The 19,088-nt window shown below is 44.7% G+C and overlaps 1 protein-coding gene across 1 annotated transcript in view; it reads left to right on the top strand.

The window, feature by feature from the left end:
• The window catches only part of FCHSD2 (FCH and double SH3 domains 2), a 180,944-nt gene extending 163,481 nt beyond the window's left edge, over positions 1-17,463 (top strand). Inside the window, exons 13-20 of the mRNA XM_054188889.1 lie at positions 507-668; positions 6,989-7,123; positions 7,733-7,816; positions 7,945-8,122; positions 8,542-8,762; positions 10,171-10,300; positions 10,465-10,547; positions 12,872-17,463. Coding sequence (XP_054044864.1) covers positions 507-668; positions 6,989-7,123; positions 7,733-7,816; positions 7,945-8,122; positions 8,542-8,762; positions 10,171-10,300; positions 10,465-10,547; positions 12,872-12,955 — 1,077 coding nt within the window. The 3' untranslated portion in view covers positions 12,956-17,463. The remainder of the gene's footprint in view (positions 1-506; positions 669-6,988; positions 7,124-7,732; positions 7,817-7,944; positions 8,123-8,541; positions 8,763-10,170; positions 10,301-10,464; positions 10,548-12,871) is intronic.
• The last annotated feature ends 1,625 nt before the right edge of the window (positions 17,464-19,088 follow it).

The following is a 19,088-nucleotide window of genomic DNA, read 5'->3' as shown; positions in this document are numbered from 1 at the left end:
TCAAGCATTGGAAGAGGCTGCCCAGGACAGTGGTGGAGTCGCCATCCCTGGAGGGATTTAAAAGCCGGGCAGACGTGGTGCTGAGGGACATGGGGGAGTGGTGGCTTTGTCAGTGTTGGGTTGATGGTTGGACTCGATGATCTGAAAGGTCCCCTCCAACCTAAATGATTCTGTTATTCTAATATCTGAATAGAAAATTAGCATAAACTAATCGGTTTATGATTAGTTTACTTTAAATCGTTACTTTAAGAACACAAGCTTGTGAAAGTGGCTGTGCCTGTAGTTTTACATCCCAAGGAAAGCATCCCCTGTCTCTTGGCTCACACCGTGTTCCCGCAGGCAAGGAAATGAAGACCTGGACTCGTTTCCGCATGGAGCAGCTTTCAGAGCCACCTATTTGTGTAATTTCCGTAATTTGCTGATCAGGAAATAACACATTTGAATGGTGGCAAGGAGCGAAAAGTAATCTTGAAAGAATTCTGACTTGTGTGTGTTTATTTCCCCAGATAATTAAGCTGAAAGCAGAAGCCCGTCTTGATCTGCTGAAGCAGATTGGTGTGTCTGTGGACACCTGGCTAAAAAGCGCAATGAACCAAGTGATGGAAGAACTGGAGAACGAACGCTGGGCCAGCCTGCCTTCGGTGACCAACAACGGCTCTTCACACCTGGTACGGTTTCCGACCTGTAAAACCTTTCCTCGTAGCAAATCCTGACTTCATATCGAATAGAAAACCAAATTGAGAATATTTGGTTGGTTGGTGGCTAACTGGAAAAATCTCATAGCTTTACGTGGCTGAATTTCATGTAAGAACCAAAAAAAAGGATTTCTGGGTTTTGTTGCTGAGTTTACTTTAGGTTGATTTTTCCGACCTTGAATTAAGTGCCATAACATTTATTTGCCACCTCCTGAAAAGAAAAATGGCTGCGCGTTTCTTTGAAGTTTCATTAATAGTTCACGACGTTATCTGAGCTACTTGGATGAAAGGCGCTTTTTTCTCCCCCAAATGTTTAGAAAAACGTCGACTCCACATCGGCTCTTCCGGAGTCGGTTGCCTGCAGATCGCAGTGAAAGTCAAGCAAGAGAGCAAAGCCGGTTTTCCAGATTGATTTGGGTGTTTGAAATGAAAATTTGATTCATTAAAAATCAGTGAAAGGCTTTGGAAAACAGGTTTCTGGGAGCAGGGTTAGATGTTTCCCTCGAAGAATTTGTCATGGAGGTAGATGTTACCACTGTTCACCTGCGAGCTGCTGCCCTGTTACTTGAGATACAGTCGATATTTGACATTTTCTATATGAATAACTAGTTTTGCTTAAAGCAGTAAAGACGTTAAATCGGAACAGAGCCCAAACCTGAGGACTCCTGTGTTTCATCCAGAGAGCTGGTACCTTCTGAAACTGTTAAATTCATTTACCTGAGTGTGGCACAACGTGTCCAAAGTCCCACTGACCCTTTCGAATATTTCAGCCAATATACCCCAAATTGAACTCAAAAGCGGCTTGGATCAATGGAAGATTGGTAATGATTTTGTACTCATTAGTACGTAAAACTAATTGTGTTGCAATATCTATAGCTGGTTTGCAAAATAGAGGCATTTCCCACCTGTTTAGCTTGGAAGACAGCACATTTTTATGTAATTCAAGAAAGAATAAAAAGCAAACTCATTTCTCTTCCCTCTCCTCCCCTGAAGAATGATATGTTTTTTAAAAAAAGTAGAGATAGCTGAATCACACGACTGCCCGAACCAGGAAACCCTGTTCAGAAATAGGAACTGCTAAAGGAGCTGATAATTCCCTTTTTTTAATTCCCCTACACGGCACGCGATGCTGCGCTGTCACCTTTGGCAGTAAAACGGCGCAATCTGGGGCTCTTCACCGGTCACCAACTCAAAATTCCTGAAGATTTAGTCATTTTGCCTCAAACGAATTTTAATTTTTCTGTGCATGTTTATATATTTATAACAAATTTCAGAGGCTTTTATAAAGTCTTAGTTTGCGTGTGGATACTTTCCTAACTGTAGTCTTCATACGCTGTTAAAATTACTTCATTCACACTTTCTTTTTTCATCTTAAAAGCTTTGGACAGCCAGAATATATCTTCTGTCTAACGAAACTTTCAGGGGGAATGGGAACGTGGTTTCTCATTGCACCGCAGATGCTTTGGAGGAGGTCTGGTTTTCCCTGATCACCTAAGAGAGACAAAATCTCTGTTTCAGCAAGTGTGCAGTGTCTGCACACACAAAAAATCCTGCCCGTTCCCATGTTTCTTCATCTTTTTATGCTTCCTTATTGTTTTCTTGGGAACAGTGGCAAACCCTTAGAGGGAAAGGGGTTTTTTTGGGTGTACAGAAATTTTCATTTCTGTCAACTTCTGGACTTTGTCAACTTCTGGACTTCTGCAAGGCCTTTGAGACGGTCCCCCACAACATCCTTCTCTCTGAGTTGGAGAGATACAGATTTGGTGGGTGGACTGTTCGGTGGATAAGGAACTGGCTGGATGGTCGCATCCAGAGGGTGGTGGTCAATGGTTCGATGTCCAGTTGGAGAGGGCTGACAAGTGGTGTCCCCCAGAGATCCATACTGGGACCGGTGCTGTTCAATATCTTCATCAGTGATTTAGACAGTGGGATCAAGTGCACCGTTAGCAAGTTTGCCGATGACATCAAGCTGAGTGGTGCCAGAGGGACGGGGTGTCATCCAGAGGGACCTGGATGACCTAGAGAGGTGGGCCCGAGCAAACCTTATGAAGTTCAACAAGGCCAAGTGCAAAGTCCTACACTTGATAGTCGGGACAGTCCTCGTTATCAATACAGGCTGGGGGATGAGGTGATAGAGAGCAGCCCTGTGGAAAAGGCCACTGGCCCAGGTTGCCCAGAGCGGTGGTGGAGGCCCCATCCCTGGAGACATTCAAGGCCAGGCTTGATGAGGCTCTGAGCAACCTGGTCTAGTTGAAGATGTCCCTGCTCACTGTAGGGGGGTTGGACTAGATGACCTTTAAAGGTCCCTTCCAACCCAACATGTTCTATGATTCTATGATTCTATGAACTTTAGTTGAAAAAAGTGAGGGGGCGCCGACTCCACTCTGCTTTCTTCAGGGTGTTGGGATGTTTCTTCTAGGATGTCCCACACGGAGCTCGGTGACAGCGATTTGCAGTAAAGGTTGTTATTATAATCCCTGCCCTGTCCTGTTTGTCTCTTTATCCCCATCGTTAGTAGTTTAGTTATATATTCAAGCTGTTGTATGCAGATCCGAGCTTCAGCCTTCCCAAAATCCCAAAGGACTTCTTGCGCCGCGTGTCATTTCGGCTCCTTGCTAGCCGGGAGAGATGAGGAGATGTTATGGAGCTGTGTTTATCAGCAGTTTTTTTCCCTTTCTCCTTGTACTCCACCTCTTTTCGCTTCCCGTTGTGCGCCTTGGATTGCGCCCAGCATCTTGTTCTCCGTCTCGGCGGCCGTGCCAGCGCTCCGTCCCTGAGCCAAACCCCGGGCTAGTCCCTGGCGAGCCAGCAGATGCCACAGCGTGGGAGGTTCAACTCTGATTCTTATTTTCCCCTTTTACACTTACGTACCCTCCCGTATAAAAAAAAATAAGATGCTGTTGACCTTGGCAGGCCAGATGAGGACAGCCCGGAGATGGAATTCTTAGAACCGTTACCGAAATTACGCTGCGTGCAATTATTAGAATTACTGCAGCACATAACAAGCAGCAATTTCACTTCATCCTTAACGAGTGGGCAGTGATTAATGTTCAGAAACCAGCTACCTGCCGTCCCTGCGTCCTGCACTGCTTTGCTCTTCGTGCCCATATTTATCACGACATAATCTGTGCAGCAAAACTCTCAATATATTTTTATTTCAAAGAGCTAAAAATTAGAAAGCAGCATCGATGCCTTGATATCACTGTATTTATTTAACCTGCTGCAATAATACAGCGAGCCGAAGGAGTTAATATGCCATCAACTCTCCAGTGACTTTCTGATGTAATGACGAAATGCATAATTTGGGGAAGGAATACATTTATTTTTCCCAGTGTACATGCCTAAAAAAGTTAATTGTCATTTTGAATTTTAATGTCATCTGGAAAAGATACGCAATGCTACTCTTACATATTGACATTGTTGCGAAACCTTTACGCTGCCTACAACAAATGTATAGTAAATACTATGTAGTTTATGCAAAAAAGAGAGAATAATGTCTTTATGGGGTTTGTGTTTTGTTTTCTGTTTGTGGGACTCGAAGCAGTATGGTTATAAGAAACACTTGTACAGTAGAGGTACATTATTACAGAGTTAGAAATAATATTTGCAGTTGGTACGTTTTCTGTGAACAGGAAAATGGATGCTTTTACCTGGAAAGGGAGATAGCATCTTTCACAAGTGGTGTTCCCCAGGGGTCGGTACTGGGGCCGGTTCTGTTCAATAGCTTTATCAACGACCTGGACGAGGGGATCGAGTGCACCTTCAGTAAGTTCATAGATGACACCAAGTTGGGTGGGAGTGTTCATCTGCTGGAGGTTAGGGTGGCTCTGCAGAGGGATGTGGACAGGCTGGATGGGTGGGCCAAGGCCAATGGTGTGAGGTTCAACAGGGCCAAGTGCCGGGTCCTGCTCTTGGGTCACACCAACCGCATGGACGCTAGAGGCTGGGGGCAGAGTGGCTGGAGAGCTGCCCGGCGGCGAAGGACATGGGGGTGTTGGTCGACAGCAGCTGAATATGAACCAGCAGTGTGCCCAGGTGGCCAAGAAGGCCAACAGCATCCTGGCCTGTGTCAGGAACAGTGTGGCCAGCAGGACTGGGGCAGTGATGGTCCCCCTGGACTGGGCACTGGTGAGGCCCCACCTCGAGTGCTGTGTCCAGTTTTGGGCCCCTCACCACACAAAAAGCCATTGAGGTGCTGGAGCGTGTCCAGAGAAGGGCACCGGAGCTGGTGAGGGGTCTGGAGCACAAGTCTTGTGAGGAGCGGCTGAGGGAGCTGGGGGTGTTCAGCCTGGAGAAAAGGAGGCTGAGGGGAGACCTTCTCGCTCTCTGCAACCCCCTGAAAGGAGGGGGTAGCCAGGGGGGGTCGGTCTCTTCTCCCAGGGAACAGGTGATGGGACAAGAGGAAACGGCCTCAAGTTGCACCAGGGGAGGTTTAGGATGGATATTAGGGAAAATGTCATCCCCGAAAGGGTTGTCAAGCATTGGAAGAGGCTGCCCAGGGCAGTGGTGGAGTCGCCATCCCCGGAGGGATTTAAAAGCCGGGCAGACGTGGTGCTGAGGGACATGGGGTAGTGGTGGCTTTGTCAGTGTTGGGTTGATGGTTGGACTCGATGATCTGAAAAGTCCCTTCCAGCCTGGACCATTTTAAGATTCTATATATTACATTACTGGTTCACACTCAAGCGTGATTGTCATCTGAAACCAGCAACCTGCATGAACCAAATTGTGGTTTCACTCCCTAAATACCTCTATTGCAAAATAATACCAGGCTCCGTTGAAAGATGAGCTTTATGACACGAGCTGCTAAGTTTTCTGTATCGTTAATGCTGTTTTCCCTCTGTGTGCCTACTCTGCAAATGATGCTATTCAAGGAGTCTGAGCAGCCCACACACTGAAAATTAAGATGTATTTTTCTTCCTCGTGTTAGAAAACGAGGACCAGATGTTTTACAAACGAGTCTTTCTAGGCATGATACACTAATTTCCATGATGTTTCCTACGGCTGCTGGGACGCGGACCGTGCACAGCAAAAGGCAGTTAGAAACTGGAGGGAGAAACCTTAAATTTGCCATAATTAATAGTTGGTTGGTAATATATCAAAGCATTGGTTTTTTTACCGCGATTTATTTTTGTTACCGCGACATCCGTGAACGCGTTTAAGTGGCGATGGACGCAAACTGCGCTGGAAGGAAAATGGGGAAAAACGGTATGAATTACAAGGATGTGGTCTAGAAATTGTAACATAAAAATCAATCAAGGTCGGAAAATGATGAAGCTTTGTGGTCTCCTACCCCAGGTCCAGAAGAGCAAAGGTGTCACGGGCTGACGTACGGAGCCGGCTGGTTTAGGAGCCTGCACAGACCCTTTTTGGTCTCAGCCCCAATTTTCTCGATTTATCAGCCTTTTAGTTTTCATGAGGAATCCCAGATTTGCCCCCATATTAAAAGGAATGAATAAGGGGAAGACGGCAAACACGTAACAGTGTTGCCTTTGATTCGCAGGACTTGCCTGTTTTCACATGAGATAAAGTGTTTATTCATCATTTAATCCAGGCACCAGGCCAAAGCACAGCTCATGTCAATGTTGCCCGAACTACATTTATAGAAACCTGTATTTTTCCGGTGTTTCGACTTCAGTTTTTATTTAAATTTTTATAGCTAGTTTTTAATCATTCTTTCTCTATTTTTTTTTTTTTTTTAATAAACTGCAGCAACTCTATTGTGCAGAATCCACCAGCCGGAAGGCTGATTTTTTTGATTTTTTTTTTTTTTTTTTTTTTCAAATTTAAGTCTTACCACTGCGGTTTCATTTTATAACTCGTGGTCACAGGTACATTCATCTTTTAGCGGCATAAATTCTCAGCAAGTGACTCGCCTTTCCGTTAAACTGTTTGCTGTGCCTCTGAAATGGCACCCCCAAGGAAGGCACATTAGTCATTCTTCCGCAGCTGATGCGCAAAATAAATAACGGCCAACAGCTGAGTTGGAGCTTCCAAAATCTTCTCCAGTTCTTTTTAAAGCCCACGGCTTGTGCTTGAATGAAGAAAAACAGCTGAATTAAGCAAAGAGTCTTCTTTTGCTTCCCTGTATTTGCTTCGTTTGGTCAATGCTTTCCTGATGTTGTTATTTGAGAATTGTATGTTGAATATTATTTAGTCGACCTTTTTTTTTGTCCAGTTACAAGAATTGTAAGTAGGAAAAAAAGCGAGAAGAATATCCATCAGTTCAATTTTAATGTTATTTCTTCACTTATTTTTCTTTGATGTATAATGCCGAATTTAATTTGTTTTATTAGATTAATGCCGATGCAGAAAAGGAAGAAGGCGAAGAGTTTGAAGACAGCATGGATGTGTTTGATGACAGTAGTTCTAGTCCTTCTGGTACTCTAAGAAATTATCCTCTCACCTGCAAAGTTGTTTATTCATATAAGGTTTGCGATTTTATTTTTTTTAATTGATTAGAAAAAATGAATTACGTGACCAAAAAATGATAGATGTAACTCTTCGGTGGGAGTTGGAGGTAGAATGTCAGCGTTTGGCTCAATAATGGTGCACATTATATATATCTACCTTCTCGCTGTGAAAAACGGAGTTGTGTTGCTGGTGTGGCTGTATGAGAAACGCCACAAAGCTCGTCTTTGTACCGGAATAGTGAAACCGCCATTCAGGAGTTCAGGCTCTGCTGACAAACGGCATTCACGCTATTTACTGCCGCTGCCTCAGCTGTAAATCACACCGAAGGCAGTGGCAGAGTACGGAGTAATTAGGGTTTCAAAAGTAAATAGGGTTGGACGCGCTGGGTGGTATTCGGGGTGCTTCTGTCTGTCCTCTTGACTGAAAAAGGGTCTTGGGAATATCAGTAGGTATACAGAAAAACCCTTATTTTTATATTTTAAAGTATGCTACATCATCAAATTTTCATTTTTTTTTAGAAAGACGTAATTTTTAATAAAGGGCCTGGATGAGGTTGTTCGTTATGCTTCCTGTCCCATGCATCTGAAAACGCTTGTATTTTCTAATCTTCCCGTTATTTACTTCAGGCTTCTCAGCCGGATGAATTGACCATAGAGGAACACGAGGTATTGGAGGTTATTGAAGATGGAGATATGGAAGACTGGGTGAAGGTATCGTTTTTCTGAGATTATTTCCTTTCACTGTTACTTTTAGAACTAGAATTTGGGATGGGAGAAGGGATTTGGATTCTTTTCAGAGTATGCAAAAGCAGAGCATCTTTTCTGTCCTTTGCTTACAGGCACGGAACAAAGTGGGGCAAGTGGGTTACGTGCCAGAGAAGTACCTGCAGTTCCCGACGTCCAGCAGCCTGCTGAGTATGCTACAGTCCCTCGCCGCACTGGATACTCGCTCCCACACCTCAAATAACTCCACAGAGGCTGATTTAGTCACAGGCAGCCTGAATGGAGACTCCAGTGGTAAATACCGATCGATAAATAAATAAAGAGTAGATTAAGCTTGTTCTCAAAAGCATTCTGCTTATCGAGTTTGGATGTCGCATGTGGGAATTTCTCATATTTGACCTGTATCCGAGTACAGCTGTTCTCAGTAATGATCTATCTCGTATCAAATCCATGTAATTTACCTGGCGATCTCATAGAATTGAGATTAACATTACCTAAAAAAAAAGAAAACTAAAATAATTTGACGCTGCAATTCTGTGTAGTACTTGATCATGTACAATAACATCATTAGTGATGTTTTTCGTCAGAGTTAGGTTGGTGGTTGGACTTGATGATCCGAAAGATCCCTTCCAACCGTGGCGATTCTATGATTCTATGATCATTTTTTTAAGCTCATCCTAATTCCATAATTATTTTTTCCCCCCGCTCTTCAGTCTGTTTTGTAAAAGCACTTTACGATTACGAAGGCCAGACAGATGATGAGCTGTCCTTCCCGGAAGGAGCCATCATCCGCATCCTGAACAAGGAAAATCAAGATGATGATGGCTTTTGGGAAGGAGAATTCAACGGCCGCGTCGGGGTGTTCCCATCAGTATTAGTTGAAGAGCTGACGGCCTCAGAAAATGGAGAGACTCAGTGGATTGGAGATATTCAGGTATGGAAAGAGTTGAGGTGCCAGCTTACACGTATGATATTAATTTACATTTTAATTTCTCAGCCAGCCTAATAACGATCAACTGATCTATCGTGGCAAATGTAATATATTTGTGAATAAAGGCAAGTAGTTGGGTAGAAAGAAAATGAACCAAAGGAGAAAATTCCCAGTCTGCTTCCTGGAATTCGTTTATGACATCAACTGAGACATCAAAGACAAACTGGCAAAAAAAGAATTACAGGCTCTCTCAGCCCTAATTTAATGTTTTCATACTCCAGTCTGTTCTGTATCCTCTCAGTTTTTGAAGGGCAGGATACTGCCAAATACTGTGTTACAGTAATCTCTTCAAAAACATCCTCAATTCAGTATAGTTCTGTAATCCAGAATTCTGTGTCCAGTTCTGGGCTCCCCAGTTCCAGAAGAACAGGGAACTGCTGGAGAGGGGACAGCAAAGGGCTACAGAGATGCTGAGGGGACTGGAACACCTCTCTGATGGAGAAAGGCTGAGGGATTTGGGTCTCTTCAGTCTGGAAAAAAGACAACTGAGGGGGGATCTCATCAACGCTTAGAAATACTGAAAGGGTGGGTGTCAGGAGGATGGGACCAGGCTCTTCTCAGTGGTGCCCGGGGACAGGACAAGGGGTAACGGGCACAAACTTGACCATAGGAAGTTGCACCTAAACATGAGGAGGAACTTCTTTCCTGTGAGGGTGGCAGAACCCTGGCACAGGCTGCCCAGAGAGGTGGGGGAGTCTCCGTCTCTGGAGACATTCCAAACCCACCTGGACGCGTTCCTGTGCCACCTGCTCTGGGTGACCCTGCTCTGGCAGGGTGTTGGACTGGATGGTCTCCAGAGGTCCCTTCCAACCCCCATTGTTCTGTGATTCTGTGAATCCTTATATTATATTAGAAGATCAGACACATTCTCATGAAAAATTGTGGTGCTAGAAACTGGACTTCCACGTTCCCTACGAAGTAATTCCTCCAGTATTTTTATTCTTTGATTTGGGAAAACTGTGAAAACTTATGATTTAAATGATATATATGCAGTTGAGTTGGGATAAAAGTCATGATCTTAACACTTTTGTGTGAATATAGTAGAGAAACACACTTGATCAGAAGGTTTTATTTTCGGATAACCTTCAAAAAGTCTGCCTGAATTATCTGGGAGAGGATGAAAATTTCTGCTCAGTGGCAACCTATGATTTAAAAAAAACATCTAATCCCTGTTGGATATCACGGCTTTCCTTCCCAAACCTACCTGACAGCGCTTTTGACAGATGGGTTTTCTCCAGATGACAGTTCCTGGCATATTGTTGTGTCAGACAACGTCCTGCAGCTGGCTGCGTACGTAAAAACCACCGAGGAATAAGGATTTCTGCATCCCCCCACCCTCTTTTTAACACAGGTATCCCCAACTCCGAAGCCTAATAACGCCCTTCCACCGCTGCCGCTCTACGACCAGCCTCCCACTAGTCCCTACCACAGTCCAGATAAAAGAGGTTCTCAGTTCTTCCCCAGGTCGCCGACAACTAACGGTAAGAAATTTTGTGATAGTATAAGAAATGTTTTGCTAAATTCTTAATTTAGAATGCACATATTTAAAAAAAAAAAAAAAAAAGCGCAGCTTTTTTTGCAACACAAAGTAAATTCAGCAGCGCTGAGCGGCGTGTGTGTGATGGGTTGTTGCTTACCCTTTCAGAAAACAGCTTCAGTTCAGAGTCTCCTGGCTTCTCCCAGCCTCCGCGAATTCCCCCCGAAACTTCCTATGGCAAACTGCGACCTGTAAGTTAAAAATAAATAACTGGTTTTATCGCTGCTCCAAAGTTATTGGGCTGAGTCTGGGTAAATCAGGTACATTCAGAGCAGGGTGGTGAATGGCTCCGTGTTCTGCAAATCCAATTACTGCGTAGTAAAATGCGGTATCTCAGATTAATAGCGCGAGGAAAGGTCTGTTCGCCCCCCTTGGATAATGCCATAGAGGTGTCAGAAAGCGATAGAACACGAGAGCTATTTGAGATGGGGCGAACGCTAGAATAAAACAAAGCTGCCCTTGTTTAACCGGTCAGTCCCCGTGTTTAAAGATGACCTTGAGTCTTATCCATCCCCTTTTTTTTTTCATCCAACCCGCCCTTCTGTGGCTGCCGTTACCGCTGTAATACCCGCGTGAGGCGTCTCGATCGTGAAATCTAACCTGGGAGGAAATTACATCTCTTACCATAGTAAAAATAGATGTGAGTCGATAAACTTACGCTGCCTTTTCGGGCGCTGGGAGATTAGTTCTGTTCTGGCCGCGCGTAATAACCCCTAAACAGAACTAAAAAAGAGGTGGGGAATAAATGCCAGAACAGCTTAATCACAGGATTTGTACAATTTCCCCAGTGTGCTGGCAGACAAATCTGCTGGCCGGCAGTTTGACGTGATACGTGGTCCAGGGGACTTGATTTAGGGTTAAATTTATTTCTGAACCTCTTCATTTGAGGGGTTTATATTAAAAATTCTTCATGATAAGATGAAATGGTCTCTTATTTTATATATTTTGCAGTGTCTCTGCTGCCTAGAAGGAGAGGTTTTGCTAGGAAAAGAGAAGAAGAATTTAATCACTTAGAACTTGCGGAGATCTGTCTCCTGGGATTAACTTTGAAATCAAGTTTTGGGGGTTTCAAAGTCCTAAACCGAATCGTATTAAGCTGCAATATTTGTATTTTCCTGGCATCCTCAATGAAGGAGGTTGGAGAAAAAGAGTGGTTTTGCATATTCAGAAATGATATTTTGAATATTCCGGTAGTCAGTGAGTCAGCCTTATTCACGGACGTACGCGAGGCAGAGGTAGTACCGCATCGTTAAGTGTTTAATTATTGAACAGAGAAGTTTCACATTATCTTATTATTCCCTTGTAAAAATACATTGATTCAGCTTTTCCATTTTGTAGATTTATTATTTTCTTCACGAGTTGCTTGCAATTTACCGTCTTTTTAAAATAATACTACAGTGTCGTGCCTTAATTGAAAGGATTTCTGTCAGTTTTGCATTTTTAATATGCCCGGTTTGAAAACATTGGGAAGTTTGTTCTGCTATTGCTCCACAATGCCTGTTTTCCGTATCAAGTCACTCCGGTGGATTTTGAAACCGTGTGATAAAAAACCCTGGGCGAAATGCTGTTAGCGCTCAAGGGAGTCTCGATGAGGAGCAATGAGAACTGTATTGATGTGGCGGAGGGTAAAAATAGCATCAGATTTCAGGTGCGTAGCGTTAGGGTCAGTGATTGATTAAACACGAGTAAGCTGCTTCGGTGCAACAAGGTGTTCTGGTAGTTTCCAGCCGAGGGCGTCATCAGCTGGAAAGCACTGGATGTAAAGATCCAAGTCCGTCCCAGGATTCTCCGTGGGTACAGGCAGAGTAAATAGGTTATTTCCCTCGGTGTGTTTGCCCCCCCGTGACTGCTGGTCACCCGAGAGCGGTGACAGTCTGTAACGAAGAGCCTTGATGGCTTAATTGGCTCCTGGACCTGAACTCAGCTGGGTCCTCGCTGCAGTTCTGTCAGTCTTAGTAACGATCTGTATATTTGCATCATCTTGAGGTATGAGGGCCATGAGGATCATCCGAGGGCTAGAGCCCTCTCCTGTGAGGACAGGCTGAGGGAGCTGGGGTTGTTCAGCCTGGAGAAAAGGAGGCTCCGGGGAGACCTTAGAGCCCCTTCTAGTCCCTGAAGGGGGCCTACAGGAAAGCTGGGGAGGGGCTGTTTGCGAGGGCATGGAGCGACAGGACGAGGGGCAATGGTTTAAACTAGAGCAGGGCAGGTTTAGATCAGACATTAGGATGAAGTTCTTCACAATGAGGGTGGTGAGACACTGGCCCAGGTTGCCCAGAGAGGTGGTGGAGGCCCCATCCCTGGAGACATTCAAGGCCAGGCTTGATGAGGCTCTGAGCAACCTGGTCTAGTTGAAGATGTCCCTGCTCACTGCAGGGGGGTGGGACTAGACGGCCTTTAAAGGTCCCTTCCAACCCAACACGTTCTATGATAAGCCCAAAGCTGCAGTTTTATCCTGTAGAAGTTTGGAAATGTTGAGAGTTTGCTGATAGTTATGGGCTGGTTCTGGCTGTTTCAGGTGCGAGCGGCTCCGCCACCCCCTACTCAGCATCATCGCCGGACAACGGAGAAGATCGAGGACGTGGAAATCACTCTGGTGTAACGATCGGACTAGTTCAGTAGTAGTGCTACAATCAAGACCAAACGCGATATTTGGTCAATCTCGTTTTTAGGCACCTTTGCATGATGAAGACTTTAAAATAGAGCAAGAGATAGGGAGGGTTTTCTGTGGCAGTGACATGGTGGATTCCTTCCCACGGTCATGAATATTTTGTGCCTTTTTTTTTTTGGTTGTCGTTTTGATTTGTATACATCGTTCTTCCTCTCTTAGCACAAACCGAGACGGGCCAAACAGCGAGCGGAGGATTGGCTCGGAGCAGGTTTCTCTCTTGGCTGAAAACGGTCAATTTTTCTAGGGAGGCTGCGGAAAAAAAGCCTCATTCATGCAATTTAGTCATCGCGTATTCCCATCCCGTGCATTAGTACAGTATATTACTGTTGCCATAGGAATGTGTTAAAAGATTGTCAGTTCTTCAAGTAGCGTGAACTTGTCTGATTAGGTATTAATCAGAGCTTGCGGAATGAAAAAGGGAACTGAAAAAAAGAAGTATAAGGAGAGGCTGGCTCCTCTTTAACCCCCTTGCAGAAAGGAAGAAACAGGAAAATACTCTTAGAGGTAGGGAAAAGTGATGCGGATCACATGGCGTTCGTTGCGTTAATGCACACCCCTTCACTAATTAACAGTTAAACAGAACTAAATGTTCTTTGTATTAATATTTATGCAGTACATTTAGTAATACAGTATCTAATATGGAGGTGCTGAATTAGTAGCAACATCTTGTTCCATAGCATAAACCAACTGGTAGAAAAGTGAGATTTTTGTCTAGATCTGGAAATTGAGCTGCTTTTTTTTTGGTTTTTTTTTTTTCTTAGCAGATTTGGGGGGTTTGGTTTTGTTTCGTTTTGTTTTTTAAGTACTTGGGGTCGTTCTTATCCCAGTTATTGCCGTGTACTTTATTATCCGAGGTTAGCAGTATAGCTTTGTCATCAACACGTCTGGCTAGAGTTAGAAGTTACATTTCGAGTATTTACACGCGTTATTTAGTTTTCGGATGGTCCTGGAGCGTTTTTCCCTGCGAAACCCGTTGACGTGCCAAAGCCAGAGCGCCAGGAAGAGCTCCGGCTTCTGCGAAGCCTTCAGGCCGCCTTCGCGGCCAGGCCTACGGGCTCCAATTACTCTTGGAAAGGAGAGAGTGAAAGAATTCCAAAAGGCAGTTGCCATCGGAGATGCGGGAAAAGGAAGCTTTTGGTGCTGTCGTGTGAAAGGGCCAAGGAGATTGGGAACTGTAATGTGGAAACGGTCAGAGGAGAGGGAAAAACTGGATGAAAGCAGTTTGGTTTTTTTTTCTCTTTAGGTGCGCTCACTAAATTATTTTCAGCAATCTCCCGTCAGATCAAAGCTTCGGTTAAAAGGCATCACAAAGTGGGTTTTTTTGAGCTGTTCTATGGGTTCTGTTGAACGCGCTGTTATGTCTTCTTTTTTATTTCTAAACCAGTAAGTTTTCTACCTTTAGTTTACTAACAAGGGCTATTTCTTGAGGCTGCATTTACAAAAAAAAAAATCAAAATCCAAATCATCTAACAAGTTTATGTCATCAGTTTTGCATGTACTTGTCAATCCCGAGCCAGGCTGGGGCTCTGAGACGTCCGTGGTTTTGCCAATCTCCTTTCCCAGGGGGAATCTTCCACCGAGAATGGGGCTGTTGGAAGAAAATAATTCCTGGATCAGTTCTGAAACCGCTGACTGCCCAGCGAAATCTTTTCCGTAATTTTTTCATTCTTTTTGCACCTCTCGTCCTGTTGATCTGTTCGAGGTCTTTTTATGTGTTTATCAAACTTATTCTTAAGTTTAAAAAAAAAAAAAAAAAAGAAGTTTTTAAAAAAAAAAAAAGATTTTAACTTGTTTGCAAAAATTTTGAAAGCTTCACGACGCGGAAGAAAAGCGAGTTTTGCCATAACCTTCACGTTCGATTTCTTTGGCCAGTTTTTTCTGTGTCCTTCATACCCGGACTTTCAAAATTCAGAAAGTGTTATTTAAAGTCTCTTTTAGTTGTATTTTAAAATATTTTCTGTAAGAGCTGCTAATTTTATTTAAAAAGGTTAAAACAAAAAAAAAACAAAAAAAAAAACAAAAAAAACCAACCCAACAAAAAAAAAAAAAAGAAGAAAAGTTGTAAAAATATGCCTCCTTTTTAACTATGGTTTCTTCATACAGGGCATGTATTCGACGTATCATCCTGTACAGCGTCAGTACACTGAAAGCATCGGTGCAAATGCTTTCTTTATATTGGCTGTAAAAAGTTTGTATTTATTATGTATAAAAAGTTGAATAATAAAAAAAGTGGAACGAAATCCAGCACCTTGCCTTGATACGGCCACCGCTCCGCCGGCGGCAAAATTGGCGGTAAATCGGGGGAGAACCTGACATTTGGGGATAAAAATGTGTATTTTCTTGGGTATCGTTTTTTATAGTTTATGCTTTTGTACAGAAATTTGAATCTCCTGCTCAGGAAAACACTTATGCGCATACTTAAAGCGATCTTTAAAGGTGGTATTTACATGAGGAGCAAAATCACGGGAAAAATGGAGAGCCGATAACAAAGCTCCGGTTATCGAAATAATTGCTTAATAGCCATTATGCAGTTAAGCTAATCGCGTGAAGAAAGAGAGGGAGAGAGTGATTGATCGTAACTGCAGTGTGCCTGTCCTTTAGTGGGCTTCATTTGCCTCATCGCGTGAGGAGCCTTTCCGCTCATCCCAGACCTCGCTGGCCTCCGCATCCCTTCACGCACTGGGCTTCCCCGTTAGATTGCCTTGGCATTATCTTCTATTCTGGGGTTCCCCGTTAGATTTCCTTATTATTATCTAATATTCTGGGTTTCCCTGTTAGATTCCCTTTTCATTACGTTATATTCTGGGGTTCCCCGTAAGATTTCCTTATTTTTATGTTATATTCTGGGGTTCCCCGTTAGATTTCCCTATTATTATGTTATATTCTGGGGTTCCCCGTTAGATTTCCCTATTATTATGTTATATTCTAGGTTTTCCTGTTACATTTCTTTAGTATTATGTTACATTTTGGGTTTCCCGGTTAGATTTCCTTATTATTATCATCTATTCTGGGTTTCTCCATTAGATTTCCGTATTATTATGTTATATTCCAGGGTTCCCCGTTAGATTTCCTTAGTCTTATGTTATATTCTGGGGTTCCCTGTAAGATTTCCTTATTATTACTTATATTCTGTGTTTCCCTATTAGATTCCCCTGTTGTTATGTTATATTCTGGGGTTCCCTGTAAGATTTCCTTATTATTATCTTATATTCTGGGTTTCCCTATTAGATTCCCTTATTTTTATGTTATATTCTGGGCTTCCCTGTTAGATTTCCATATTATTATCTTGTATGCTGAGGTTCCCTGTAAGATTTCCGTATTATTATGTCATATTCTGGTTTTCCCTGTTCGATTTCCTTCCTGGCGTTGGTGACCGGCTCCTTGCCTGGCTCGTTTCAGTGTCTCGCAGGTGAGTGGTTTTTGCGTTCGGTGCTCAGGGATACCTCAGCTCTATGCACTGATTTTTCTTCCCCGTTTTTGCTTCCAGCTGTTTGGAGTCGAGACGCTTTTACCCTCTTTGAAGACGACCGGCCACTGGGCATTGCCACCGCGTTGGGTTCATCTTTCAGCTTTCATTTCCACCGCTCACATGCAACGCTTACACAGGCTATCGTCATTTTTTCCCTGAGCTCCTGCAGCCTCTTCCTTTGAGAAATCCCATCTTCTCTGGCTTTTTACACGCTTCTCCAAAAATTATTGTCCAGACTTACTGCTTTGACCACGTTGTCCTTTTCTTTTAGCTTCTTGCTCATTGCATCTCTCTTTTTGCTTGCTGCATCGCTCACAAACCTCTTTGCTTGTGATTCTTTTCATCGCTTATAAATGATGTTAAGCCCCAAACCCACCCAGTGATGCCACTTTTCATTTCTTCCATTTTTTAACAGGCTGCCTTCATACCTCGACTTGTTCTTCTTCCCCCTTCCTTAAAAGCTGGGCCGGGACAAAACAAACCCAGCGGATAATGCCCGTTCAGCAGGAGCGCGGTGATTGCGTCGTTCTTCCCGTTAACAAAAGCGTAACTTATTTCCCTGAAAACCTCTTCGCCCTGAAGTGCTTCCCCAACCGAGAGGCAAACTCCTTTGCTGCCGTTCGCCTGCAAGTGGGAGGTGGCTGCGGTTTTCCCAGTGTGCAGCGGCCACCTCCAGGCCAAAAAAAAGGTGCTGAGTTAAAAAAAAAAAAAAAAAGCTGCATGGTTATAGCATAGAATCATAGAGCATAGAGTGGTTTGGGTTGGAAGGGACCTTAAAGATCATCCAGTTCCACCCCCCTGCCCTGGGCAGGGACACCTCCCACCAGACCAGGTTGCTCCAAGCCCCGTCCAACCTGGCCTTGAACCCCTCCAGGGATGGGGCAGCCACAGCTTCTCTGGGCAACCTGGGCCAGGGGCTCACCACCCTCACAGCCAAGAATTTCTGCCCGAGATCTCAGCTCAATCTCCCCTCTTGCAGTGGAAAACCCCTTCCCCCTCGTCCCATGGCTCCCCTCCCTCATCCAGAGTCCCTCCCCAGCTTTCCTGGAGCCCCTTGAGGGACTGGAAGGGGCTCCAAGGTCTCCGTGGAGCCTTCTCTTCTCCAGGCTGAACCCCCCCAACTCTCTCAGCCCGTCCTCCCAGCAGAGGGGCTCCAGCCCTCCCAGCATCTCCGGGACCTCCTCTGGCCCCGCTCCAACAGCTCCGTGTCCTTCCTGTGCTGAGGACTCCAAAGCTGGACACACTGCTCCGGGTGAGGTCTCACCAGAGAGACCGTATTCCACTTAGGATACATAGAGAAGCGGGATGGGGATCTTGCCCAGCGCGGAGGTGGAAATGTTGGTCTCTGGAAGAGGTGGTGCAGGACCATCGCTGTCTCCTGTGGAGCCGGGGTTTCTCCTGACAGCTCCAGCTCTCAGGTTTTCAAAAAGGATAATGAGACTGAGACCCGACAAATTGCTTGTGCTGGGGTTCCTTATTGTTTCTTTCATGGAAATATTAAACCAAACGCAGGCACGTGGGTGAGTGCTCTTTCCCATGTAGTACAAGTTTCTCTTGCTGTTAATAGTTATATTAATGGTGGTTGGACCTTTAAAGGCACCTTCCAACCCAAACTATTCTGTGATTCTATAAAAAACACCTCACCTTCTTCTCCAAATAAAGGATCTTTTGCGTCTCTGCACGTAACGTGGAGGACTGGCTGCTCTGCGCTTTTTTTCATCCTTGTTTTTCCAGCAAGATCCCTATAATTAATAACCTGCAAATCCCAGCGCAGCCAAGGCAGGAGGAGCAGGAAATCCGCTGTGATCAGCCTTTCCTTCTACGGAGCCTCCCGGGAAGCTCGGGAGGCGAGATCCTGCTGCCGTTGGGTGTCCCGTCTCCCCACGTTTTCTCCGTCTGCAGACCTGCTGCCCTACATAAAACTGACGGGAGGGAGGATGCTGCTCCCCCTTCCCTCCTGCTGCTGGCCTGCTCTCCGAGAGGTGAGCTGGGGATGTGGAGACCTCGGTTCAAGGCACGGGGAGAGGCTGGAGAAAGTGAGGGATAAAAAGAAAGAAAACTTAACTGATGCCAGGGATGTAGCAAACGAGCCGATAAAAAATGCAGCGAGGGAAATGTTGACGTGCTCACTATACCAAATAGTTTCCTACTCCAGGCGTTATCCCGGGGGACTGAGGATTACAGATCCGGGAGAAGGATCGCTGGAGCAAGCGAGCTTCTGCATTGCAGGTCATTTCAGATAGAAAATAAAAGCGCTGCAGCGATACCGGGGCCGGACTGGGGAAGGTAAGGAATCTCTGTGGTTAGTGGAGTTGAACTGGAACAGACCCCGGCCGTGCGGTGAATGGCCACCCCCTGCTCGCAGCGAGGAGGGGGGGATGCTAACGCTGAAGGAAAACGGGAGGCAGACGGTCGTCCGTCTGCTGTTTAAAATGCTGAAATGGGCTCTACATCCCAAGGGAAAACTCAAAAATACACCCTGGAATTCTATTTTATCTGTAGCAGACAACAGTTTAGTTTATATCACATACTGCAGACCCAGCGGGGGATAAAACTGAGACGGGCGGAGTGAAATAGAAGTATCTCCTAGGAAAT

This window comes from Rissa tridactyla, chromosome 1 (assembly GCF_028500815.1).
Source record: "Rissa tridactyla isolate bRisTri1 chromosome 1, bRisTri1.patW.cur.20221130, whole genome shotgun sequence".
Taxonomy (NCBI): domain Eukaryota; kingdom Metazoa; phylum Chordata; class Aves; order Charadriiformes; family Laridae; genus Rissa; species Rissa tridactyla.
This window is presented reverse-complemented; position numbering and strand designations above follow the sequence as displayed.